The 26,778-nt window shown below is 43.7% G+C and overlaps 5 protein-coding genes across 5 annotated transcripts; 3 read left to right on the top strand and 2 right to left on the bottom strand.

The window, feature by feature from the left end:
* Positions 1-155: 155 nt before the first annotated feature.
* Positions 156-1,010, top strand: JR316_0006887 (Cell surface mannoprotein MP65; the record flags this gene model as incomplete). The annotated part of the gene is made up of 7 exons (XM_047892632.1): positions 156-179; positions 232-284; positions 321-399; positions 459-507; positions 566-677; positions 742-852; positions 911-1,010. The coding sequence occupies 7 exons, from the start codon at positions 156-158 to the stop codon at positions 1,008-1,010; spliced, it is 528 nt and encodes a 175-aa protein (XP_047747914.1).
* A 2,030-nt stretch (positions 1,011-3,040) lies between these two features.
* Positions 3,041-4,171, bottom strand: JR316_0006886 (uncharacterized protein; the record flags this gene model as incomplete). The annotated part of the gene is made up of 5 exons (XM_047892631.1): positions 3,041-3,184; positions 3,239-3,377; positions 3,440-3,817; positions 3,871-4,004; positions 4,067-4,171. 5 exons carry the CDS (start codon positions 4,169-4,171, stop codon positions 3,041-3,043), a joined length of 900 nt encoding a protein of 299 aa, XP_047747913.1.
* A 1,018-nt stretch (positions 4,172-5,189) lies between these two features.
* JR316_0006885 (uncharacterized protein) lies at positions 5,190-8,657 on the top strand (the record flags this gene model as incomplete). Its single annotated transcript, XM_047892630.1, has 15 exons — positions 5,190-5,284; positions 5,347-5,511; positions 5,723-5,773; positions 5,845-5,967; positions 6,040-6,132; positions 6,213-6,512; positions 6,559-6,696; positions 6,749-6,832; positions 6,892-7,083; positions 7,140-7,400; positions 7,467-7,553; positions 7,605-7,706; positions 7,781-8,117; positions 8,179-8,341; positions 8,395-8,657. The coding sequence occupies 15 exons, from the start codon at positions 5,190-5,192 to the stop codon at positions 8,655-8,657; spliced, it is 2,454 nt and encodes an 817-aa protein (XP_047747912.1).
* A 9,652-nt stretch (positions 8,658-18,309) lies between these two features.
* On the top strand, positions 18,310-21,013 carry JR316_0006884 (Transcription elongation factor SPT5; the record flags this gene model as incomplete). Its single annotated transcript, XM_047892629.1, has 5 exons — positions 18,310-18,394; positions 18,467-18,762; positions 18,827-19,868; positions 20,154-20,226; positions 20,275-21,013. The coding sequence occupies 5 exons, from the start codon at positions 18,310-18,312 to the stop codon at positions 21,011-21,013; spliced, it is 2,235 nt and encodes a 744-aa protein (XP_047747911.1).
* Positions 21,014-21,187: 174 nt separating this feature from the next.
* On the bottom strand, positions 21,188-22,081 carry JR316_0006883 (uncharacterized protein; the record flags this gene model as incomplete). The annotated part of the gene is made up of 2 exons (XM_047892628.1): positions 21,188-21,508; positions 21,971-22,081. The coding sequence occupies 2 exons, from the start codon at positions 22,079-22,081 to the stop codon at positions 21,188-21,190; spliced, it is 432 nt and encodes a 143-aa protein (XP_047747910.1).
* Between the last annotated feature and the right edge of the window lie 4,697 nt (positions 22,082-26,778).

Below are 26,778 nucleotides of genomic sequence, written 5' to 3'. Positions count from 1 at the left end.
ATAAATAGCTATCCGATATTAACCTGCCCGTATAGTGGAACAAACTGGTCAATGATGCCAAAAGCCAGGGATTCAAAATAATACGCATCATCGGATTCGATTGCAGTGCTCTTGAGCTCGCTTCCTCAGCTGCAGCCACCGCGGGTCTCCAAATTATGGCCGGAATATTTGCACAATTTGTAAATAGTTGCTCAAATGATTGTTCTTTCGCCTTAATCATCTACTTTGCAGGGAACTATTGCAGCTAGCTCAAGTCAGATTGAGTACGAACTCATTTTTATATGGTATTCAAATTGGCTCTAACAGCTGTTTGGTTCTAGCAATGATGTACAGAGATTCCGTGCAGCGTATACCAAATACGGGGCAGGCCGATACGTCGGCCTAACCATTGGGAATGAGGTTGGTGCCATCACTTCTGGAAGCCCTTTGCCATACAAAAAGTCGACCGATTTCTGTAGGTTCAAGATTCTGTTGGTAATATAATGGCAAAAGTATACAGCGTCAGAGGTAAGCCTATTCTATCATTTCGAAAATCTTTTTGCATTTTCTTATTGTTCTGTCACAGGGTACCTGAAATCTGTGGGCGTCCAAACACCCGTTTCCACGGTGCACACTTGGGTTGACATTCGAAACAATCCCGCTCTGTGTGGTGCTGACTTTGTTGGGGCAAATGCACAGTACGGATACTAATTTTACTTTTCACGGGGTGAACATGTCTAATATGTCGTTGTTGAAATGTAGTGCATTCTTTGATGGTGGTGTCAACTCGGGTCAAGCTGGTAGCTTCCTTTACAACACTGTCAAGCCCGCGTTGCAGGCTGCGTGCCCCGGGAAGAAGATATATATAACTGAGTATGTCATCTGATTCGCATCTAAGCCCAGTTCACTGACTCACGTTGAATCGTTTCAGGTCTGGTTGGCCATCCAGAGGTGGAAATAACCGAAACGCAGTGGCATCTGTACCCGATGAACACAATGCAATCTCAAGCATCAACTGCGCCCGCTCGTGATACAAGCATGACGATATTTGCGTTCGAATACGATGATCAGCTGTGGAAGAATGGCGGAGCGATAGAACAGAGCTTCGGAATATTTGGCAAAATCCTGCCAGGAGACGCTTTGAACGCGTGTTGATTTGTAAAATATATGGAAGTTGCCTAGGTGTTGTATGTATAACTGTCAACCAGACCCAGACCCCACACTCTCCAAACATAATAATAATAGCATCAGCTTTTGTACCTATTCCTACGATGTGGACACCCATGGAATTGCGGATGTTCAAGAAGGTGATCACTAATAACTCAACATTACTACAACCTAAAACATGCGTACACTTTCTAATCTTATCTTCCAGCTCCTCTACCTCACCAACAAACGTATCAAACATACCAGCATCGAGTTGATCCTACTGACTATACAATCATCCCGATGCAATCAACGGATGGCGACACACATACCCCCAGTCACTCAAAACCCCCATTCGGCAATGGATGGATGACGAAGCGTATGAAGCCGTCCCGATTACCAGCGGAAGGACGGCGGTCCTCCCCCGTGAGCTATTCCCTCCACAGATAGGGCAGTGGAAACAGATATATTACATTGTGAGCAAGTTGACTGGTACTAAACACACTGATATCAACCATACTTTGAAAATATAGCTCTCATTGCAAGCTACTTAACAAATTCCGATTCCCATTATTATAGGACTCTGTTGTCATTTTTCATCCGGGTCTAATTGAGTGGATGCAGACTCGATCTTACTATTTCGTTTTTTCCCATTTCTGCACCGTTTTCCGTCAATAAAAATAACATTATATATACATCACCTCTTTAGAGCTTGCATTCAAAATTTGGAGAGAAACGGGATGCGGAAGAACGAATCAGTGTGTTTGATGATAGTATGGATTTTGAAATCGCCGCCCAAAAAATATTAGAAAGCCGCAAAAAAAGCGACGGCATTTTATAACTTTTTGTTTTGTAACCTTACCATGGTGACGACCGTTGGATCAGTATGCGAACATTGAACGTTGAACCACTGATATCAACTGGAACCTGGAAATATTACCGAACGATGGTAAGAGTTATGACTGCATGATTTGAAATCCGATTGAAAATTTATTATAGTAGGTCCAGCAGCGAAACACCTGCGCGGAGAAAAGTCATCAATAAGATTCCAACTTCATCGCAGTTGGCCAAGTATATCCCACCAAATCATACGTGCTCTCTTTCGGCAGAATTCTGCAATTTCGCAATTGAGGATCTTTCCAGCAGGCAAAGTCTCAGATAGTTCAGCGGTGATGTGATCACAGAATCCTTTTCGGCCGCCGTTGCGGAAGGAAATGTCTCTCTGGCCCCGTTTTCACTAGCACTAAAAAACCATATGGCTTGATGTTCTTTACACTAGAGGTTTTGTATGACGGGAAATGTTTATGGTACGTCCCACTCCAACTCTAACTTCATGGGCTTTCGTGGGCGGTCACTGAAATGATCCAACTGTTACGAGTCCTATACGGAGTATAGACTCGTTCTTTTTTCCCAGGCCTTTCTCAGGTGGCCAATGTCAGGTATGCGTTTCCGCGGGAATTTATTTCCCAAAATGAATGTTCTGCTTATGTATTCTGATCTTTTGTTCATTCGCTTATTGCCGAAATTTTTTCGCGAGCTGCTCGTTTATGCCGCACCGTGAGACTGTTTCCCCCTTTTCTCTCTCTCTTCCTCATCCTCTATGTTAGTTGCCGTCTGTGCGCGTTGTCGTTATATTTGATTCCTTTCCTTTGTTTTCGCTACAGTACCATATTTTTATGTACTTGTCTGTACTTATTGTGCATAAGCTGCCTCAATATGCGTCTCTGTTAGGCCGTCTATTTCTCGTGGATATGTCTACTGCTTTATCTGCTTTATCGCGCTCTAAATGATGTTGATGTGAAGATTCCATCCTGATAGCCATGTAGTCTTTCAACTGTTTATGTCTTTCTGTCAGCGTAATGTGCAGTTATATACTAACAACTAATGTTTTTAATATAAGATATTCATTTCTCTTCTATTCTCTGTGTATGGTCATGTCCTCCATCTTTTGTCTTACTTCTCTATCTTCGTCATACACTCGACGGCGCTTCATGACGGGTATCTTCGCGATTTCTGCGTCATTCTCTATGAACTCTGCTGGGCCATTTCGTACGTCTTGCTGTTTGTGAGGTCAGTGTTATTCATTTTCCCTGAACATGCTTGCCTCACTAACCACATCATGTATGAGCGTAAGCGCTCTCAGAACTGTGGTCATCGCGACAGCTTTGTCTTTGTGCATCACTCCTATGAATGCTATGGTCGCTCGGACTATGTCTCCAACTTTGAACACGCTGGGAACCACACGCGATGTGCTGAGTCATTGATCGGATACTGTTAGTATGCCGCTGTGTATGAGATGTACCACAAAGCTCACCTTGTACCGTTATCGTTTTTGACTTCTCGCAAATAGTCGACCTTGTTGTCCATGGTGTGTATGAGATCGTCTCCTCTCATGTGCGCCAACACGCCGTCTGGATCTACACCCATATCGAACGCCAGTCCTGCTTCTGTCGGCGCATGCTTTCTAGGTGTGAAGTAACGCGTACTTGCGTCGACCGCCCAATGACCTTCGTACATGCTTAAGTTCCACGGCTTTACCTCTATGTCTTCCTTTTTGAGGTATGTCTTCATCATCTCGTGTACATGCTTTATACTAACCGCATCGTCGTTGAATCCGTTGCTCCGCAGTCCGGTAATTCTAACTCCCTGTCGAAGATATATCGCTTTCTTCTTCATAGACGGTGTTGCGTCACTACGATTGGGTCAGTTGGGTATGCATTTTGTATATATAGTTATATCATTTACCTTAATTTAATAGGCGGCAATTCGTTTCTGCATATTGCGCCGTACACGTAGAAGTTTTGTTCTTCAGTGGAATTCGTTCGTGTAATTCTCCACGAGCGAGGTTGTTCTACGTAGACCACTCTATGATCTTCGAGCTGTCAATCGTGTTTTTGGAATCGTCAGTATGTTCGTCCATCCATATGAATATGTAAAATACCTGAAAGTCTACCACCGGCATAGCATCGTGTATCGATTTTCGGGCGTCGCAGTACCCTTGGTCCATGAGGGCCTGCGCAGCGTATTGGTTATAGTTTGGGTCCATGCAATTGGTTGAGGGTGGGATTCTGTTTCACTTTTTTTTTTTTTTGGCCTTGTTTGACCGTTTGGTTTTATGATGTTTCTCGCTTTCCGACTCGTATTCGTGTGTCCCTCTTGTGTAATCTTTCCGTTTCTGTCCGAAATCTGCTACTGTTCCGTTCTCATCGTCGTGCTTGGTTCGTACTGGTTGTTAATGTTTTGTCTCCTCTCCGGTTGTTGTTACCACCGATCATTTTGTAAAATTTTCATATATTTTTCCTCCTTGCTTATTCGCTATCGGCGCCGTTTTGACCCTGTCTACTTCGCTCTCATATGTTCCTCTTCCCTGGTGTTCCTGTTCTCGACCGCGGCATTAGGTCGGTTGTTCATCTATGGTGTTGTCGTCTCCTCATATGACGCGCTTCATTAAATTGCATTTGTTCTTTAACTTGATTTGGTGTACCGAGTGCCTACTTTTCTCGTTTCATGGAGCTCCTCTTGCTTTGCTTGCTCTTTGCCTTTGCTCATCAACGTGTCGCTTCGCCTAGTTCACCTTTTTCGTGTTTTTATGCGTAGTGCGACCATCATCTGTCGGCTTTTTTTTTACATCAAATTTTGGTCCATCATTTTTTTTGGCGTCTTTAATCCCTTAAGGCAATCGCTCCTGTACAATGGTGTTTGCTCTTGGTACGCTCATCACGCGTAATATCTTATTCGTGCTGACTTGCTTGTCTCAGTGGCTTCGGGAGTGTGTATGGTATTCGCTAAAGGCGTTTCCACTCATCGCTTTCTATCGTACCGAGCGTTAGTCTTTGCATTTTTCTACTCCGTATCAACTCATGGATTTTATTATCCTTTTTCTCTGTTTTTCATGTTTCTCCAAGTAGTATTTATCATGTTGAATTCTTGTGATGCTGTCTCATAACCTTTTCTATAAAACCTTGGTTTTTTTTTGTTTAGTGCTTTCCATCTTCGACGCTCTACCTGCCTCGAGCTCTATCATCTACAGTATTCCTAAGTCTCTTTATCGTTTCAATCACATTATGGTTTCCATCAACTCTGCTTATGCTCCTGCTTCTCCCAAGCCTACATATGCCGATGTGGTTGCTGGTGATTGCTCGCCCTCTGCTGAATACAAGTAAGCCGTTCCATGTTATTCTATGTACAGTTTATGATTTTAAACGTTGTGCGTTGTAACAGACATCGTCCTGCAAAAGGCATTCGCAACGTCATAATCCACGTCAAACCCGACAACAAAGAAGATTCTTTTTCTGTTGCCACTGACTCTGATGACGGACCGTTAGACAGCGTCGCCTCTCGCATTGCTGCCGCAAAGGTCGTCAAACCGGGGAACAAGACTGTTGCGTACGTGTATCCCATACTATCTTACCCTGTGTCTTCAATCACGCACGTCGTTTACATGCGTTCCTTCCGTTTTCTTATCTCTGTATTGCAGCGGATCAGATGCGTTGGACAATTTTGTTAGGAAGACCAGGTCAACAAGTGGCTTGTATGATTTTAGCTGCACATTCCGCACTTTTTTTCTTTTGTTTTGACTACTTTATTGTCGTTATAGGAAACGCGATATCGAAGATGCTGCGCTCGTTTGTTCCGATGAGGAGTTGCCGTTAGTGAAATTGCAATCTGATAACCCTTATGTTATGCTGATATTTTGGTTTTGTTATATATTTACCTCAGAGCCCGAATTTCCCCTCCGAAGAAGAGTCGTACATCCGTCAGCGCGAACGTTGATGCGACTGTCAATCACGTATCTTACTCGAGTGATTCTTCGGTCGAAGTCATTCGAGTCGTCGATAATTCGTAAGTTTTACTGCTTGTATCAAATCTCGCCATTATTTCGTTCTGCTTAATACCGTTGGATACTCTGAACAGAGCCAACGCCCGATATCAGAAGGGTATTAGTGATGCCATATTAGTCGATGATTCATCCGCGGATGAAATGGTCTCTGTTCATCCTACCAGCGGGTATGTTTATCATTTACATCTTTTATGTTATTATGTCATACGTTCTCACATCCGCGTATTACAATTCGTGCTCCTGTCAGAGCAAAACCGAATAAACAGAAAGGCAAGAAGCCACAGAAGACAATGCCCCAAACGGTCCGTATCAAACAAGAGCCTGGCATTGTCATAAAGCAAGAAGCATCTGCTCGTCCCACGTCCGTATTGCCCTCTGAAGTTATGGTTAAGAAAGAGTCTGTCGATGTTCATATCCCTCTTGCACCGGATAACGTTGCGTCCACCCCCACAAAGAAAGACAAAGGAAAATCATCCGTTTCAAAGAAGGGCTCTGTTGGGATTCGTAGATCCGCTCGGCGTTCGGAAGCTGCGATCGAGCGAGTACCGTTCTCTTTTATTCCACATTGCGATTGACTGACGTCCTGCTCTTAGTCTGTCGGTGTCTCCGCTGAAGATTGGGTCTGAAATTTCTGGATCTGCTGTTTTGTCTCCACCCATTACTTTGCAGGGTGATGCTGATTCTGATATCAACCCCTTCTTGCCGTCACCTGAAGTCATTTTGGGCACCAAGTATGTGTATGCTCTAAAAGTCTACGTGAGCATCACTTAACTTGATTTACAGAATTCCAGGAAAAGGCAAATCCATTCGCATTGTTCTTCCCAGCGGTCCAATCGATCTTCACGAAGATGAAGCTATGATGTTTGCGTCAGTAATGTTCATTTGTGGTGTTTTTCTTTTATCACTTCTTAATCGGGTTTGATCAGGCACGCGGTCAGAGAGAGTCGAATGCATCAGACCACTTATCCATCTTCCAATGCTCTCCCCAGCGGTCCTTCCTCTAGCAAGTTGCTCAAAGCGCTCGATGATGCGTATGAAAAGTACAGTGAAGCAGATGCTCTTAAAACCGAACATTCGACTTTGGACCCCCCTGTTCAATTTAAGGCGTCTGTAATAAGGTAAATATCCGTCATGCCAATATATGTGATCGTCTTTATCTACCTTTATTCAACAGTGCCAAATCTATCGACGCGCATTCTGATGTGGTTATGGCCAGTCTTTCTGAACAGCCAAAAACTCGACAAGTGCAGTTTCAATCTTCTTTGACAGCTGTTCCAATCAATGCCGCTGTTGAAGCTCCCCCTACACCTGTCACTCCAGTTCGAGTTCCCCGCAAGTTCAAGGATGTTGTGCCTGCCGGTCCTGTGAACAAAACTCCCAGTCTTGGATTGAACGGGCCGGCTCTGATGGAGGATACCATGCGCTTCTCGGTCAAGTAAGTTAACGTACCCATATGTCATCTTCAATCTGTTGTCTGACTTGATTTGTGTCTGACCTTAAGACATCTGCCGAAGAAATGCGAAGTTACGAAGACAGATTTACAAGATAGTCTTTTAGAAAGCACTTACGTTGACCTTCCCAATCTTCAGTAAGTTTTTACCTTCTAAGATAATCGATGTTTTGTTTTGACTATTTCAAGGCATGGTATTCTCAAGCAATGGAACTCGCCTAATGTCATGGCACCAGTCGACTGTGTTTCTTTTTCTCTCTGCGGTGAGAATTTCCCTGAGATGAATTTTGAGTGAGTTTCGTAAAGCCTTTGCTATACTTTACTTAATGATGCGTATTGCTTACTCTCTCTACTATGTTATATAGAAACGCTTATGACGCTGTGACTTTTGTAAGGAACAAGAACTTTATCAATCCTTCGCGGGTTTCGCCTCTGGACGTCAGCATCCTGTATATGGGAAACGATCGTAAGCGTGCCACTTTGCAGTGCAACTCGGTGCCTGCTATCTGCCTGAGTGCAATTCTCACCCGCGATTCGTATCTATTGGAGCCGATATCCAAAGGACTGTGTAACAAATTTTTGTCTGGTCACATGATGCACCAGGAGTGGGAACGCTTCGCTGGATTTGCTTGCATGGCGTTCGGACATCAGGTTATGGTAGCCTCTATCCGTGATAAGGCAATCACCTTTGGCACTATGGGAGTTAAATGTCAGTGGGCACATATGCTTACTTTTTTTTTTTTTTCTTTTTGTACTCACTCAGACACTCACTCAAATAGCGGAGCGGGAATCAATCTCTCCTTCAAAACCTCCTAGGACACCCGGCATACTTTCTGGACAGAAAGATGCCAAACTCCAAGGAGGAAGCCGAAAAGCACTTAAATCAAGCACCAGGTTCAAGACCATGATGGATTCAACCGACACTAGTAAGTTATCAACATTGTATGTGCTTCAAACCACTGACAATGTCATATATTAGTTCCCATATATGATTCACGTAACCATGCCTTCAATTTCAACACTGACCTCGACCGGTTAGACGAATTGCTACCTAGATGGCGTCGCGGAGAGATTCCACCTAACTCCTTTGTTATGGTGGCGTACACTATGACTCAATACGAGAAGGAACGGTCATTTCATCTGTGTACCAACATACAGTATGCCGTTGTGTTCGGTACGGAACACGATACCAGCGACATAGAGGCAGAACAGGAGTCCTTTGCAGGTTTTGATGAAGACTGAATATTTCATTAAACCTAATGTCTTTTAATACACATAGTTATGGTATTATTTACATTCTCCTTGCTATCTGTTGTTATTTTTTGGTATCATATACGTCGCGTAGTCTATTACTTCAATGTTTTTGTTCTTTCTTCGTGTCATTTGTACTCTGCTTCCTGTATCTTTGAATATCCAGTTAGTATTCTGTCTTATCAACTGCTTCGTATCATATTCTACTTGTCTTCCGTACAAATTTCTCCCGATATAATAATACATACATATTATCATGGCATTACAGTTGGACATATGCTTTTCCTTTGCGTGTCCCCTCTGCCAAAATTTAAGCGCCCGTTGTCAATAATCGTACGCTACACAGAGTTACCCGGTGTTACCTGTTGTCAGTGTCTACTTATATAAATCGAGGGTCCTCGATGCGATTCCTTTAATTATTCCTACACATTCCTCCCCCCCCCCCCTTGATCGATCTCACACTCATATCCATCAGACTAGTGAACATATCTATTTACCTTGAAACTTACATTACTCTTTTATATATGCTCGCCGCATCACTTCATTTCTACGCTCTTTTTATTTTAGTTTCTGGTTGGGGTGAGTTATCTTCTCCTTATGTGTACTGTGTATGATCTGACATTTGTCGCTATTTTGTAGGAATCCTATGTGGCCACATACAATGTTGCATTAATGTACACTCCTTGAACGCATCCAATTATGCTGGTGATTCTCGAACAATATCGATGCTTAGTAGTTGTATAGCTGTCAATCAACAGTTGTTTAAAACAAATAATTGGTCAATAGACTTTTGCTTACCCTGTGGGGAATTTCCAACCTACGATGTTCGATTTCCTGGCAATAATCTATTGCGTAGTCGTACATGTACTAGATCTAGCAGCGTATCAAGTGGGCACAAAGTTTGTAGAGTGCGTCTTACTGTAGTATTAGTTCATGTTATGCATTGCTTGAATCGTACTACTACGTCCGCTTCTGAGATACCCGTCAAACAGTCCCACTCGTATGGAAATGTGCGTTTGTTGCACTCGCAATTTCGCCGCTTCATATATATTGATTGTCATTCAATGTCGGCTTATTTGTGGTTAAGATTCACGCCTGCAACGTATACACGTAGAGTTTCTATTTTAGTATCTCTGTTGCTCCAACGTAATCATCTCAGGAAGTGGGAATATAATAGGTGCCTGGTAGCCATTTTGCCAAGATGCGCCTTGCATCAATTCACGCTCGACAGACATTACACGCAACCTCGTCTTTGGTCAGAGAAATATCCCTTCATTAATATAGTATCGAAGGGCGTTCTAATGTATCCGTTTCAGTGTTCCTGGTTATTCGGTCTCAACTATTTCCACTACATCTCATTTACTGCTAATGTTTCTGAATGCTCATACTATCATCCTTCCGATGTCTTGCAAGGCGGAGGTGGCGGTGTTTCAAAGGTTGTCAGCTCAGAGATTTTGCGATACCGTGTGGTACAAGATACGGGATGTGCCTCCGTTCAAGCTAAAACTAAATACAGATTTGTGAAGTACCTTGCTACAGACGCTCACATTTCAACTTCCATTGACAATATATCTGATTTAATAGTTGCTAGGTTCTCTCTCTTTGACACTGCTAGTTGGCTGTCTGTTTCTGAAATTAGGTCTATTGCAAGTTTACATGGAGTGTACGGCATCAATTCAACCACAAATAGAGGCAATGCCATTGAACTTTTGCGTGATCATGTGTGCGGAACTTGCCTTCGTAATGTCTGTATTTTTGAACGTGTGGTATCAGTGTCAGATAGAAAAATTAAGAGCAATTCATCTTCTTGTAATCCAGATCGGCAGTTTGAACTTACAGACAGTGCTGTAAATTTTTCTCGCTTCGTTTCATCTGCTTTAATAGAAAGTCATATTGTACCCTATAGTGGCACAGCATCGTTTAATTATAGTGATACATACAAGTTCGTTAGGTATATGCCGTACATACGTGATTTAGAGTCATTTCTCTCTGCCGAAGCGTCCGCACCCCACAAACGCCGTCTAGTTCTTTGTCGATTTTCTATACAAAGTGCAACCAAATGGCTCACTTCAAGCGAGCTTCGGGATGTACTGAAAGAACACGGTATTACATCATTTAATTCCAAGACCAAAAAATCTGCTCTGATAAAATTAACAGATGGTCATGAATGTGGTATATGTTCCACTCATTTATATATCTTTGAGGCAATACCTAGTACAGTCAATTCAGAAGAGTCAATCATGCATAATCGTAACCAAAATGTTCTACATAAACGAGCATCTCGAGAACGTCAGAGGCAGGCAGGCGCAGAATCTGCTAATTCCGATGTTGACATGCTCAACGGTGATGCTTTTGTATCCACATCAGACTCTGACCACACTTCAAACGACCATGTGTTTCCGCCACAACCACCGTCAAAGCTTCTGATAGAGGAAATCATCAATGGATTTTGCGCTGATTCATCTGCATCTCTACTGGAGGAAGCAGGCTGCATGGTCTGCGGTCTGCTGCAGCCTTTGCATAATTTAACTCACTTGTCTATGTTTGATCATCCCCTTGACATACTCGCAGTTGAGGGAGCTACCCGTGTAGAGAGATTACATCCTGACGACCCGGTGAAGGACATCCCGGGCCCTGTGATCGATCCTGCATGTAACCATGTATGCGATACTTGCTCTGCTGCGTTGAAAAAAGGTCATGTGCCGAGACATTCGCTTGCAAATCATTTGTGGTTAGGTAAAATACCTTCTCAGCTGCAAGATCTTTCGTTTGCAGAGCGCATGATGATTGCTCGCATTCGGCATAATCGCTGTCTGGTCAGAGTTTCCTCTGGGCGGGCTAAAATGACAGCAAATGTCATCATGTACTCTAATCCAACGCTGAAAGTGTATCATGAATTACCTCCTTCAAAGCCAGAACTTGACGAGGTACTTGCCTTTATATTTACAGGACCAACCCAACCCACGGAAGAAGAGTTCAAGCGTAGTCCAATGCTAGTGCGTCGCAATAAGGTCGCAGATGCTCTGGAATGGTTGAAACTTAACCATAAGGATTATATTGATCTTGAAATATCCAAGAAAAATCTCCAGTCTTACCCGCTGATAGGTGTCCCCGTAGCTGTAGACTACAGACAGCGCAACGGTACTAATCGTATGGAGTCTACAATGAGTCTACACGACGAAGGCGAAGATGAAGGAACTGTAGACGGACCTTGTCCGTTTACTGTCCATGGCTTGAGTGGAACAGACTATGGCAATATGTCCATACAAGCTTTGAAGGCAAAAGCCTTGCAACACATAGAAAATGAAGGCAAAATGCTAGCTATTGGGCATGATCCAAAACCGCAGTCTATGTACGATAATCCTCAGGCCTATCCGCAGATGTTCCCTTGGCTATTTCCTTACGGTTATGGTGGAATAGGTCAGCATTGTCATAAGCGTAAACTTTCAGAGTCAGAACATAAGCGAATACTGCTTATGCACCATGATAAGCGTTTCCAGCGCGACCTTTATTTTCCTATTATTGCATTCAATCACGAGCAACTGAAAGGTGGCGTTACTGGTAGCTTTCTTGTTGCAAAACGCCGTAATTTTGATGCGATATCTAAAAGATTGCTCTCTATAGACAAAACGGTTCTTCAAGACATTTCCTCTCGTCTTGTAAATGGGGACCATGTATCACCTGAAACAGACAGTGAGAAAGACTGTTACAAACTTTTAGATGATCTTGACCACGTTGGAGGATATGTTAAAGGGTCAATCACGTCTAAAAAGTATATGCGCAATGAGATATGGTCTTTGCTTTCTTTCAAAGGTTGCCCAATATGGTTTATAACCTTGTCACCTGCCGATAACAGACATCCTATATCAATATATTATGCCAAAGAACAGCTGACCTTTACACCAGACATATTACCTTCTTCTGAAAGGAATAGACTGGTTGCACAGAATCCCGTATCGGCTGCCCGTTTTTTTCATCTCATAATTGAATTGTTTATTAAACACGTGCTAGGCGTCGGATCCAATATTCATCGAGGTTTGTATGGTAAAACTTCAGCGTACTATGGTACGGTAGAACAGCAGGGAAGACTCACCTTACATTTGCATATGTTACTATGGATTGAGAATTGCTTGTCTCCACAGCAAATCCGTGACCGTATTATGAACAACGACTCTGCATTTCAGGCGAGCCTTCTATCATATTTGGAAGGCTGTCATCAAGGCGAATTTCTTACAGGAAACATGCAGACTGTTAAAGACCGCGTGCCACATATTTACGACAAAGAAATTGATGGACTTCATTCAATTATACAAGAGGATGACGAGGCTGTAAATTCCAGTTACGCAGATCCGACTCTAACACTCCCTATACCGGTAGAACATGCTTGTCAAGATTCCAATGGTCCGGACCACTGCACATCATGCATTTCTAATGCTGAATGGTGGGACAATTACGAAACTACAGTCGATGATATCATATTGAAGTCCAATGTGCACAGATGCACTGTTTCATACGGTCAGCAAATTGATGACCCTGACGGATCAAAAGGTATAAAAAATATGCCTAAGGGCCCGAAAGGTTGCCTGGATTGGAATGGAAATTGTAAAGCACGATTTCCGCGAAGGCTGTACGAACAGTCTCAAGTCGATCACGTCGACGGTCACATATTTTTGAAAAAGTTGGAAGCGATGTTAAATACCTTTACTCTTCCGCTGTCGTACCTCACAAGAAGTAATACCGACGTGACATGTCTGTTGTCGGGTACTTCGATAAAAGCAATAATATATTATATATCAGACTATATTAGCAAACCCGCATTGAAAACGTATCAGATATTTACCTCTATGTATGACGTGTTTGAACGTGAAGAAAAAAAAGTTAAAGACGATGTCAAGATTGAAGGTAAAGACGCAGGCAGAAGGTTGATGCTTAAAATTGTCAACTCTCTGTCTTCTAAGATGGAGATAGGTTCTCCGATGGCCTCCTTGTATTTATTGGGCAACCCTGATCATTACACTGATCATACCTTTGTACCTTTTTGGTGGAGAAGTTTTGTAAGTGACGCAAGGAGCAGTCATAAATCCGGTATCACTGATGACCAAGCCGCCCACCTACCTACCGTAGAGGATCTAGAAAATGCTGAAGATGAAGAACAGAAAGTTATATTAGCTCGACATGACGGTCATTATGTAGGTTCTAGTAATGTAGATGATTATAAATACCGCCCAGTCACTCAAGAAGACATGTCTCTATTCGACTGGATTAGATCTTATGAGCGCCGTAAGCTCACTAAAAATGAAATGGAGCGTTTGCGTAGTGAAACACTCACCTTCGAAGATGATCATGCGTCCGACATACGTGAAGGCGGGGGGATGGAAGATTTCATTGATGCATGTCTTGGTATACCTGCAGATGATGATTCTGATCAACGTGTTAAATATGACGGTGTGCGAAAAAATATTAAAATAAACAAAAGAAGTTTTGAACGTTTCACTGAGGAGCACCCTCTTTATTCCACTCACGTAGTCAAATGTGACTCATCCCGAGCGCACAATATTGTCCCCAATTTTCTAGGCGGTCCCCTTCCACGGCGCGACAAAGGCGACAGAGAGTATTATTGTTGCAGTATGCTGACCTTGTTCAAACCTTGGAGGTCTGGGTTAGATTTGAAATCATTGCATCAGACTTGGGAACATGCATTCACCATTTACGCTTTTTCCGACCGACAGTTGAAACTAATGGATAACTTTAATCTGCGATATGAATGTTTAGACGACAGAGACGATTTTCACGCACAGTTAAGAAGGAAAGACGGAGAACAACAAGATGTTTACACGGATGAACTCTATCCTGATGGTTGCGGTCTCGACGATCAATACAACGACTTTGTCGGCCTTGAATTCGGTGAAGATCATTTAGATTATGAAGAGATTGGTGAGGCATACCGCAGAGAGGTGTTGTTAAAGCGAGAAGTAGATGGCATCATACAATCTGCAGGATTGTTTTCTAACGCCTCTAGCGATGTTACATGTCAAGAAGTCAGCATGTTCAGGCCTGCTGAATACAAGACGCATACGAGCTGGGCATCTCTAATAAAAGCTGAAAAAATTAGACTGTTTAAACAGAAGTTGTCCGGTTACGTGCCTTCAGATCCCTCAGATGATATAACAAACATTCATATTTCCAACGAAGAGTCTACTAATGACGTCAAAGTAGTTTCTTCGGATTATCTGCTCAGGTCGTACAAGGCAAAGCAAATGGAACATAATGTGTTAGTAGATTCTACAGTCGCCGATTTCACCTTGAATACGGAACAGGAAAGGGCTTTCCGTATTGTTGCCAATCACGCTAGTTTGCTGTCGCCTGGTCAGCTGAGGATGCATCTCGGTGGCATGGGCGGTACTGGCAAAAGTCAAGTGATCAAATCTATCATTCATATGTTTGAGTCGAGAGGCGAATCTCACCGATTTGTGGTTCTCGCACCCACAGGTACCGCTGCTGCACTCCTCAACGGATCTACTTATCACAGTGTATTAGGAATACGGTCCAAGTCGGATCGTGGTCAAGACTTTTCAAAAAACGAAGTCGCAGTAATAAATGACGTACGAGCTCGATTAAAGGGTGTCAAGTATATCTTTATTGATGAAATATCTATGCTGTCGTCGAGGGATTTATATGCCATTAGTAGACGTCTGTCACAAGTGTTTAACGACGATACACTGTTCGGAGGTATATCAATGATCTTAGCTGGTGACTTCGCTCAGCTACCGCCGGTAGGTAATCTCCCCTTTTATAGTCCTTCCATTAAACATACGCAAGACGCTCGCATGAAGGTGTCCGAGCAAGAAGCTACTCTAGGCAAGATATTCTGGCACCAATTCACGACTGTCGTTATTCTAAAACAAAACATGAGACAAAAAACGCAGACTGAGGAAGACGCAAAGTTGCGCACTGCACTTGAAAACATGCGGTATGCCGCCTGTACAGACGCTGATATATCGTTCCTCAAGTCAAGGTTAGCTTCTAAACTGACGACTATTGAAGGTAAACCTATATTGACTGACCCTGCTTTTCGCAACGTATCTGTTATCACTGCGTGGAATAATCAAAAGGATAGGTTCAATGAGCAGGGCATCGCAAGATACGCTAAAGAGAGCGGACGTACATTGCATCATTTTTTCTCTGTCGATAGTCTGGGTACACAAGAAGGAGAAACTCGCAGGCCTCGCGGACGACCATCAGGATCGTCTAAAGCAACCAAACAGACAAAGATGTCCCAGCGTCTTCAGGAAGCCCTATGGGGTCGCAGCGCCTGTTCTAGCGAACAAGTGCCAGCAAAACTTTCTCTGTGCGTAGGTCTGCCAGTTATGATACGGCATAACGACGCCACAGAGTTGTGTATCACTAAAGGACAGGAGGCTGTCGTCGTAGGATGGGAATCTTCTGTTGGTGCGTTTGGTAGACCTGTACTTGATACGCTGTTCGTGGAATTAATCAGACCGCCGAACCCTGTATCATTAGCTGACTTGCCTGTTAATGTTGTTCCACTTACGCGAACGTCGTCTCGAGTAACATGTACTCTCAAGTCTGGCACAAAAATCAATGTAAACCGCCAGCAGGTATTAGTGCTGCCCAATTTTGCCATGACCGATTATTCGTCTCAAGGTAAGACGCGAGATTATAACTTGATACATTTAGATCATTGTAAGGATCATTCGTCTTATTACACCTGTGTATCTAGAAGTTCGAACGCCAGTGGTACCATCTTACTCGGTAGATTCGATGCGTCTAAGATTACAAAGGGTATTAGTGGGCACCTGCGCCAGGAATTCCGTGAACTCAATATATTAGATCATATCACCACCATGAAATACAATGGACAGCTTCCAGACGGCGTGTTGCATGGATTAAGGAATCCGACAATTCGGTCTTTCATGCTTCTCGACGTATCGCAATCCATTGGTACAGACTGGCATCCTACCTTGGCAGTCTCTTCATCAAAGCAGCTTATCAGAACTCCGGAAAAGGACGGCACCTGGTCTCTCAACAGTGTTAAGGCAATTGTCACCGACAGGGCAAAAGATAAGCGCAATAAGCGCCAACCAATTCGCTCAGACTGTATAGGACCGAGGAAACGAATGTTGCTAAGCACACCCTCCGAGTTTGCGGTCCTACCTGTAGGTACAAAGTGGGACGCGGACAACTACAGTTGCAGTTACGACTCCATCTTTACCGTGTTATATAACCTATGGATAAGTGCACCTGAGATGTGGACCAATAGATTCAGTGATTTGACACCGTTATTAGACAGACTCAGCGGACAATTCGCACTTGTGCAGAATGGATCAATTTCTCTAGAGAGCGCACGAAACGACGTCAGAAACGATATGCACTCACGCAGCCCGCTTGATTTTCCTATGGGTCCAAATATGACATACATTGACAGAGTTATGACCGCTGTGATGGGCCAGCGATCTTCTGGAATGTCTGTTCTCGTGTGCAGTAAATGCGGCTACAATGACCAAAGACCCGTAATGCGACTAGGCGAATATATAAGTGTGGCACGCACTGGCGTTTTCCACGACGACTCCCAGGAGGTGTCTTCTATTTCAGACAGTTTAGGTTTTAACCTGAGCGATGCTCAACGATTGAGTTCGAAGAATTGCCCTTCGTGTGCACAAAATCAGCATATCGTATATATGTCGCTATGCCATAAGGTTGAACGATTACCTTACATTATGACAGTGGATATATGCTCGCCACGGTTTGCTATAAACCCTGATATTATGTTCAAATCGGATAGTTTCAACGTAGAGTATAAGCTTACTGGGGTTGTCTACGGCGGGCAACATCATTTTGTTTCTCGGTATGTTGACCTGCAAGGGGACGTGTGGTTCCACGACGGCATTACTACTGGAAATAGATGCGTAAAGGAGGGTAATGTTCATGACCTTGTTAATGATGTATCTCAATGGCTACGCATTTCCGTAAATGGGGGAAACTTGAAACATGCATTGTATGCTATTTACGCGAGGGAATAAGATGAAAATTTATCCAAAGTGTTTTATGGTTATGGAGGCCTCAGTTGATACATGCTCAGATAACAACTGTTTATATTCATATCAGTATGGTATTTATCGTTCGATAGTGTCGCAGCGTATCAGTCTATTAGACTCAGCTGTATAATCTGAACCCATAGACTACATTGCATCGAGCATCGTGTGGTTGAAAGGACGATCCAAAAGCGTGGGAGAATGTCGTACATGTTCCTTTAATACCTTCGCATCAAAGGGATATCGGAACTTGCCGAAATTTCGTTCACCGCTCTGTTTAAGAACTGTGCCTATCCGACTTGAACACCTTTTTCGACGTTGTCATTTGCTGCCACATCGTACCAGTATTCGTATCTTCAAGGCTAATATACAATATTTGTTAGGCTGTAGGTTATATTACGATATATGATAGAAATATTGATGGTATTCTAAATGTGTTCAAATCGATAGTTCATTTTGAAGAACACCTTAAACCTGTCAGCGACTGCTTTGCAGAGTCGTTGCTTTAGTATGTCTATATCTACTCACGCAATGCTATACATATAAACGGCAAATTTTTAATTTTTTTTCTGCTTCTTTTTAGACTACCTATGGCTCCCAACCCATTCTTGGACTTAGAAGCGAATGTCGATCACGGAGATTCAGAGGATGGTTCAGCCGAATCTGACGAATTTGGTGCGCATAATATTTCGTTTTACTCAGTCTCATGTCATTCCAACATACGAGATAAACCAAATTTACTCGCAGAATGCTTCATCGACGACGGAACTCAATCCCATGAAGATTGTGACGGTTCATCATCTGTGGCAATGGACAAACCCATTCCTGTTACAAAGAGAGACCGACTGGCCCTCGTAATTCAACAAATTGAAGAGAGAACACGTGGTAGATCTCACTCACTGCCCGCCTCTGATATGTACCGGGGTGTGGAACCATTGTATTCAAACGCTGACAATCCTACTGTTTTGTCACCGCACGGAAACACTGATTCGGGCTTCGAAAATCTGCCCACGGACTATCCTACATGGAGGATTGGATGTAAAGTAAGTTTAATACCATCGAATTAAATTTGTGTGTTGCCAACCATATCGATGAACAATACGTAAGGTCGGATACGAAGAAATCGCGGTCGCTTCTTTACTCAAAAACTCGCGCCGAGAACATCATATTCGGTCCGCGTTTTCACGCAGTTCTGTACATGGATACATATACTTGGAATGTTTGATGGATCAGCCTATGATTGACCTTATCAAAAGATCGCCCGGCATCATCGTAAAAACTACGGACGTGCTCCTGAGTCCGATCGATAAGAATGAGGCTCAGCAACTGTTGTACATGGGAGGGGACATTACGAACCTATCGGTCGGAAAATGGCTCAAGGTTAAACGAGGTGTATACAAAGGCGATGTAGGCTTTGTCGTTTCGAAAGGATCGTGGGGGGTGTCAATGCTTATGATCCCCCGTTACGAGTACGTGTCCACCAAAACGAAGTCATCTCGTAAACGGAAGACATACACTGCGGTGCCCGCGCCTAAGCTATTCGATCCGACAGGCCTTCGTAACTCTCATTTATACATAGAATCAGGCAGAGCATCTGTCTATCGCGTAGGTGATCTGATCTTTGAGCATGGTTTGGCCCGGGTGGACTACGATCCCAGACACGTTGCCTCATGTCGTGAAGGTCTGAGTTACGTGACGTATACATCATTTTGTATGAGTGGGCATCCCGCACTCCATCACGCGCCGATACCAAAGCCAAAGGAATGGATCATGCGAACCATGGAATGGGTGGTAATGAGATCTACAGGTTGGCTCGGAGTCATTGCGCAAGCCGACGACGATAATATGGTCGATGTCGATATATACAACAAAGGCTGCGACCATGACGAAACTGGTCAACATTACAACGAAACTGAAATCCACAGAGTTGATACAACTACGACCCAGCTGTTGACAACAATACGCACCGTATGGAGTGACATCTTAAAACATTTCGAAATAGGGGATTACGTAGGGGTTGACGCTGGCGTTAATGCTGGACGATCGGGTTGGGTCGTGGACATCAAGGGAGATGAAATACAACTAATCGATAAGCAAGGCACTACAAAAGACCAGCAAATCAATACAGCCGACTCGATGTTGGAGGCAAGTATTTGTCATTTAACCGTATATATACTCTGGCTCATGCATACATCTCAGATTATATATATGCACAGGAATTTCGTTTCTCTGGGAGATGCGACGACATGTCAGCCTTCATCGCTCCTCGCGCTTATCCCAACATCACACACGACCCGATATCATCGTTGGAAAGGTGTAACTGTGATAGTGAGCAAGGTACATCATACGTTCAAAGGCTTAATCGGCATTGTCGCCGAGGTACTACAGTCCGTAAGCCCAAGAACAGGTCAACCTGAGTTGCGTTTAGTTGTAGAGCCGACTCGATATGATCCGTCGAATCCCTTCAAGAAAATTGTTTTGAACAGAGACGACGTACTGGAATACAGGTAAGCGTATTTCATTTACCGATTTGTACTCGCGCTCACGGCTTGTAGTACCTTTGAGCCTCTAAGCCTGTCGAAGACGTATGATTCGAACGCTGTCCACCAGTCTCGTAACTTCGCCAACCCATCGATCATAATAACCACAGGAACTGAAAGCGCTGACAGTGGCAGACATACACCATTGCCTGATACTATTGAGGACACCTCGCCTGCGTGGGATCCATCTGACCATTCAGAAGATTTAACAAGCATTAGCATAGGAACCGTCGTCGTAAATTCAAGCGACGGTACCAACGTTGCATCTTTAACCACTCCTTGTAATCTTTTGTTGAAACGAGAGCTGATTGGAGTTCCTTTGACGGTGGAAGAGGCAACCGTCGATGGACACGTTTCTCCGTTGTTTGTAATCGTTCAGGAGGACGTGGATGGGCAGCTGTGCATGATGCGATTTACACCCAATTCGAAGCGGACGTTACGGATTGAATCGACCCATATAAAGCCCAAACATCCTACCATCAAGCACGACTTTGGGTTATTAGCCATCATTGAAGGAGAACACGCGGGTAAATGCGTCAGACGTGTGCATTCTAGGAAGGATACCAATGGCGTGGTATTGGTGGTCAAACAAGTACTGCCCACTGATCGAGGAGCTGATCAAATAGTGGATGGCGAGCTATTGACGCCAACCGAAAATTGTTGTGTGGCCTATGAAACTCAAAAGAGAAAGAATGCTAATCGGAATCAGATGAGACACGAACACGATATTTACATTAGTACTCATTTGCCATAATTGTTTACTGTATGTCATATGTGTTGTATGCTCTACAATGTAACCAATACAGACATCCTCATCAACGAGTTATAAAATATATATATAGCATGCAACTATCTATATAACACTGAACATTCATGTATCGACTGCGCTAATTGTGTGGATTGATACCATGCACTGGCATACGGTTTACTAGTCGTCGAACAAACTTTCCACAGAATTATTGGGCGCCCTAAACTGTATGTCCTTGCCTGAATCTTTGTCACTGTATATCTTGGAAGCGTTGCGATCCACTGCCTCTGCTATATTTGCCAATGTTTCGTGATTTACCGCATCGGTCATCGGTTGGAGACGATTGTGTTGAATAACATCATGTCCTGCAGCGGTGGTTGGTTGGAGACGATTTAGTTGAATGACGTCTTGCCCCGCAACTGGAAGGCGGGTGCGACGACCTTTGTTGCTTGGAGGTCCCGTGATGACGGGCACATTGATGGCCAATAAGGACACGAGGGCCTGAGGCAGAATGAAGCAATGTTGTAGATGATGGTGTAGATAAAGAACTCACAGTAGCGCTTAATGCATACACAACTAACATTGGATATTGTTGAGCTAACTTGACGTAAATCCCGAACCACACGGCGCTGGACAGCATTATGAAAACGCTGCTGTTGTAACCTAACGCGACGGCACGCCAACGGTGCGTCAGTCTGAAAAAGGACACGCGGGTTTCTACTATTAGTATAGTCCAGCTTCGTCGAATAATCAAGATATCAGCAATGAGTTCAGCTATATAGCAGTCAGCAATGGGCAGTCGATTAGATGAAGTGTGACTTACCTATAAGAGAAAACAACAGCAGAATGTAAGGTGGTTGGCATGGACACACAGTATCCGACTTGCAATCGGTGTTGACCTTGCACACAAATATGGCGAAAGTGGAGAAGATAATGCCGATTGCGATGAATATGACAGCGTACAGCCAGCCCCATAATACACGGAGTTGTTTGGCCTTGTGCAGTCGATTCGGTGATAGCACTATACTGGCGCGGGAGACCCTGGACAGCGCATTCGTAGTAATAAGTGGCCATGCTTGTTGTGGAAAGTGACTACGCACCACAAAACTATAAAGAACGCAAATAGTTCGACTCGGTAGGAAACAGGAAGGGCGGTAGGTGTGTCGATGGCTATACATAGCAACCCCATGATATATGTCAATCAATGTAAAATAAAAAAAGACTGGCTACAAAAAGAAAAAAAAAAAAAAAAAAAGTATCACAACGCACCCAATTTAAACAATGTGAGGGCAATGACAAAGTCTGCAACCACAGCCACAGCCGCCAGCCCATCGTCGTACCAACACCGTTTGTCGCACCGCCTGATAATGAGCCTGAAGACGACCAAAAAAATGGCCAAGGCATGGCTGAAAGCCAATCCGTATGCTGCGACTGTAAAATAAAGAGGAAACAAATAAGTTCGTTAGTTTGTTGTTAGAAAAGGTTTACGAAGAATGCTGCCTTACCTATATTTACGTCCATTCTTTGTTCGCTGGTTTTGAGGGGCCGCAGATGCAGGTGATGGTAAGAAGTTGGCGGGATACAAATTACGTGGCAAATGGAAAATGGGAAGGCCACCATATATGGACTTTCGTCGCTGGTCACGGATTGTTCGGCATTCAGAGCGCGGGCTCCAAACGGAAATCGGACAAGCGAACATTGGCTGATAATGCTGTTTACGGGCTACTACAACATCGAATCAGCGACTCAGACGCTGTAGACCATGAGAAGCCATGATTGAATGAAAGCCGAGACAGATATCACGCCCTCTTGTAGGCGATGGTGAGTAAATTTCAAACATAATCAGGATATAAAAGCTTACGATGTCATACGCGCATGACTCTGGACATGATAAACTTTAACTTTACACCAGGCGACCTACCTGAGATGTTGTCCAATATACAACGGCATTCTGGTATATGGTGTCCGTTGCTAGGAGTTGAGATAAGTGTCATAATCGAGAGTATCGCCAGGTGTCGAAGACTCACCCGAATCGCCCAGGTCATCGATACGAAGGCCATCTTGATACCGACATGAACAGACTCAGACTCTGCATCGACCTCCAAACGAATATTTATCCGAACGAACCACTACAAGCCATATCAGTCACACTCGATGCGGTGCAGGTGCTACGGAAACGCTTTGTTTGATATAGGTCATCTTGAATACTCGTTCAGCTCGGATAGCCTGTTCGAAACAAACCTACGACGTAGGTATGGTTTATTCTTAAGCGCATTTATATGCTGGTGTATGGTTCATAGGTGTGGCATAATGATTTTGGTCCATTGAAGTGCCCTGTTGCGCGCAATTGTATTGCCTGACGTTACACCGCAGATACAAAGACCCCAATAAATGTCCATAGTCAAGAGGCGGACTATCATGTTGAAGTACTGACACAGAGGTAAGTCTTTTCACGTTATTTGTATCACCCTCTCTAGACTTACTTGGGATTCCTTCACGAACACGTAAAAAAAAAAAAACTGACAACGTACGAAGCCAACTAATAACATCTGCAGATTTTGCATTAAGCCACCGCATTTAGACATTTCAAATATGGGTACGTACCATGGAATACAACTTTGATCTAGGAATTTCAACTTCTCCAACATGCCGGGTCGTATCGTGTTGTATACACCTCTTATTGGAACTACCTATTATTGTGAGTGCGAAACTATACGGTGGATACACAGCAAGTCATACAGACTTTAGCGTTTAACAGTTGGCCAGACGCCGTCTTAATCCGTATCTCGCGTCCCATGCGTTGTAAATGTCTTGTGTTTTTTTGCTGAAGTTAGACGACCCATCCATTTTCAGCATGTCTCGGACGAAGGTCTATGAACACATTGAAACTCACGACAGTACGCTCGACGTGCCACATTGCAAACACCGACTCCCGTTTAAGCAGTTTTTTACGGAAACTGGATGGGTTGAAGAGTAGGCGGTGTACAAAGAAACTTTGATCCATCTCTGTTTGGGTGATTTGAGGTTGCACGGTTGCTGAATTCCAAACCAATACACGCGCTAACGTCCGTCGGACCGCATTTTCTATGCTATATGTCGGTGCGTCTATTGACGTTGTCCCAGTTAGGTGTGCACCGACAATGTATGAGTAAGTGTGTTGCGGACTGGTTGATCGAACCCGGATCTCTATTTGTATGTGAGTGCCATGCTATGTTGACAATATAGGGTGAAACTCACGAGCGCCTAGCAGACGGCAATTAATCTCACAGTCTCGCACCTATCCGTTCGTTTGTCGTAAAGACGTTGACCAAGGTGGATGGATGGTGCAAAGAGACACGAGCACTCAAATGAAAGTATATTTCAGAGGATACATTGACACTCACGGTAACACAGGCATCACGGTACATTCTTCCATCCTCTTCATACGGTTACGAGCTGTTGATCAACTATGGTTGGAGAAGTTGGAGGATGAGGGAGCGGGCGAATCTTTTGTGGTGAAGAGTATCATTGGATGGAGTGTACTGAAGGTGCGAGGTAGAAGGACTGCGTGCTGATGAGGGCACTGTTGCCTGTTGAAGACGCACATTCCTCTAGTGCACACAATTGTACGGCCATTAGCAAATGTGAAACAAAGGTAACACCTGTAAGCAGTTCTGAGTAACGGAAGTGGACAGTAGGTATTTTGGTAGATCACATGCCTGTTCAGTCCGCTTCCGGGGTTCTGTTGTGTGCATTGCGTACACTCCTCTATGTCTCCTATATTCCATTCACATCCTGCTATGATCTTCTTCCGTACACTCCGTGGTTTCTGACGCAATGCAACATGAAGTCGTTTAGTTTTATGCCAAAGTATTTGAGAGTCAACTGACTTATAAATGCAGTGTGATCAACAATTTTCAAAGTGCCCTCGACGGTCTGGGCGGTACGCCTCTCTATCAATACAAAAGAATCCTGACAGTAAGTAGCACCCAAACAACTTTCCCCCTCTTAGATTGTTGCGCCACTGATAACCTCAAGCAACTTTTAGGGTGGAAACCATGCGATACCAGTCACTTTTCTTCATTTCCGTCAACGGTCTACTGCGGTCAAACTTGTATCGAGTGGTATGAGACACTATAACATGACCGAATCCCCTCGATGCACTACTGAGAGAATACGGTACAACGGGTATAATCGATATTAGTTGTCTGGAATACATTGATTCAGGTGAGAGACCGATTGCACGGTGAAAGTCGATGTATACTCACACTCCTGACTGTAGACGAGCTTGGACTGAGATCGAACGAACGAAAATAAACGGACCCTCACCGAAGCCGGTTGACAGCACGTTGGCTGTCTATCCTTCAGAACATATACTGTACTACGAATTAACAGAAAGTTAATGAGTTGAACGGGCAACGGGAGGATTGTTGCACGCCTGAACGGAATGTGCGTTTGCATTCACTGAAGGCGTCAAAACGAAGTTTGTTCTACGTGCTAACCTCGGCCCATATAATATACAGCTTATCTCAACATCTGTTGACACAGGTCTGACAAAATCATGCTTTCGAACATCCACCCAGTTTAACAGATATGGGGAAAATATCGTGGCGAGGTGAATTGCTCCTCGCTGTCTTGTTGATTGAAACGCCTCCACGTTAACCTTGAAAAAAAAAAATTCAGGAGAACTGTCACTGCCTTACATCAACGGTATACCAAAACACGACCGCGCAAACTAACGACCGCTCCATAACATCGATTGTATGCACGCCCCATCGGTGCAGGCAACGATATCATCGCGTCGGACTTCAAAAGCCTACGTAGCACGTGCTTGCATATGTCAACGACCAAACATCTGGTTAGCGAAGTTCTACTTCTACATGGACGTCTTGCACGACAACGCTACGGAAAGTAGTTCCTACAAAAGAGCTATCGCAAGGCGTAACGCCCTACTGAGTGACCCCTTGGCAGCATCGGTCACTGAGAACTCAGTGGAGTGTAAAAGTTGCGGGAAGAGCATATTACTGTCGAAGAAATGGCCCTTCGACCCTCAACATTGGACAAAGCATCTCAAGAGATGCGATTTTACGAGACATTCGAATAACCACAAGGTGAGTGCGAACCATCATTAAGGACACTTTTAATTTTCGTTAACATACATTGTGTAGAGCCGTTCAAAAATTCAAATCAACAGACGGAAAAAGAGTAACTGCAACGGTCGGGCAAAGTCGTCAGCGAGGTCGATGACAGAATCAGTGCCTCCACGGCCAATAACCTCAAGCAACTCAATTCAAGAGACAGCCTCATCAACTTCACTATCGATGAAAGAGCCATTTCAACTACCGTCAACGAGGCTGATAGTAACTAGCAAAGGCAACTGTAGGTTTCCCAAACACGAATTCGTACTCTACACTGTCTAATTATAATGCAAATACAGATTTTCAGAATTTGATGGATCAGTATACTGTACGATGTCATCCTGACGTTATCACCAGGCCTCCTTCATGGGATCGCGAAAGATGGGATTGGAGTAATTTGAAGCAGCCTAGATTCGACGATTGAACTGGCGTTTACAGTACACGCAACTTAACATAAATATTTACGTAATGTTTATGATGTTCTTATTTATATTATACAATATGATGATATCAGTATCTAATCTTATCATAGGGTGAGGGAAATCAAGGACTCGTATCGCCGTGCGAAGCAACGGCCCTCAACTCAAGTTCTAATGCATACTGATAGCCTTGTGTTAATGTTATCTATATCATGCGAATAAGCAGTAGGAGACG

Source organism: Psilocybe cubensis, chromosome 6 (assembly GCF_017499595.1).
Source record: "Psilocybe cubensis strain MGC-MH-2018 chromosome 6, whole genome shotgun sequence".
Lineage (NCBI taxonomy): Eukaryota > Fungi > Basidiomycota > Agaricomycetes > Agaricales > Agrocybaceae > Psilocybe > Psilocybe cubensis.
This window is presented reverse-complemented; position numbering and strand designations above follow the sequence as displayed.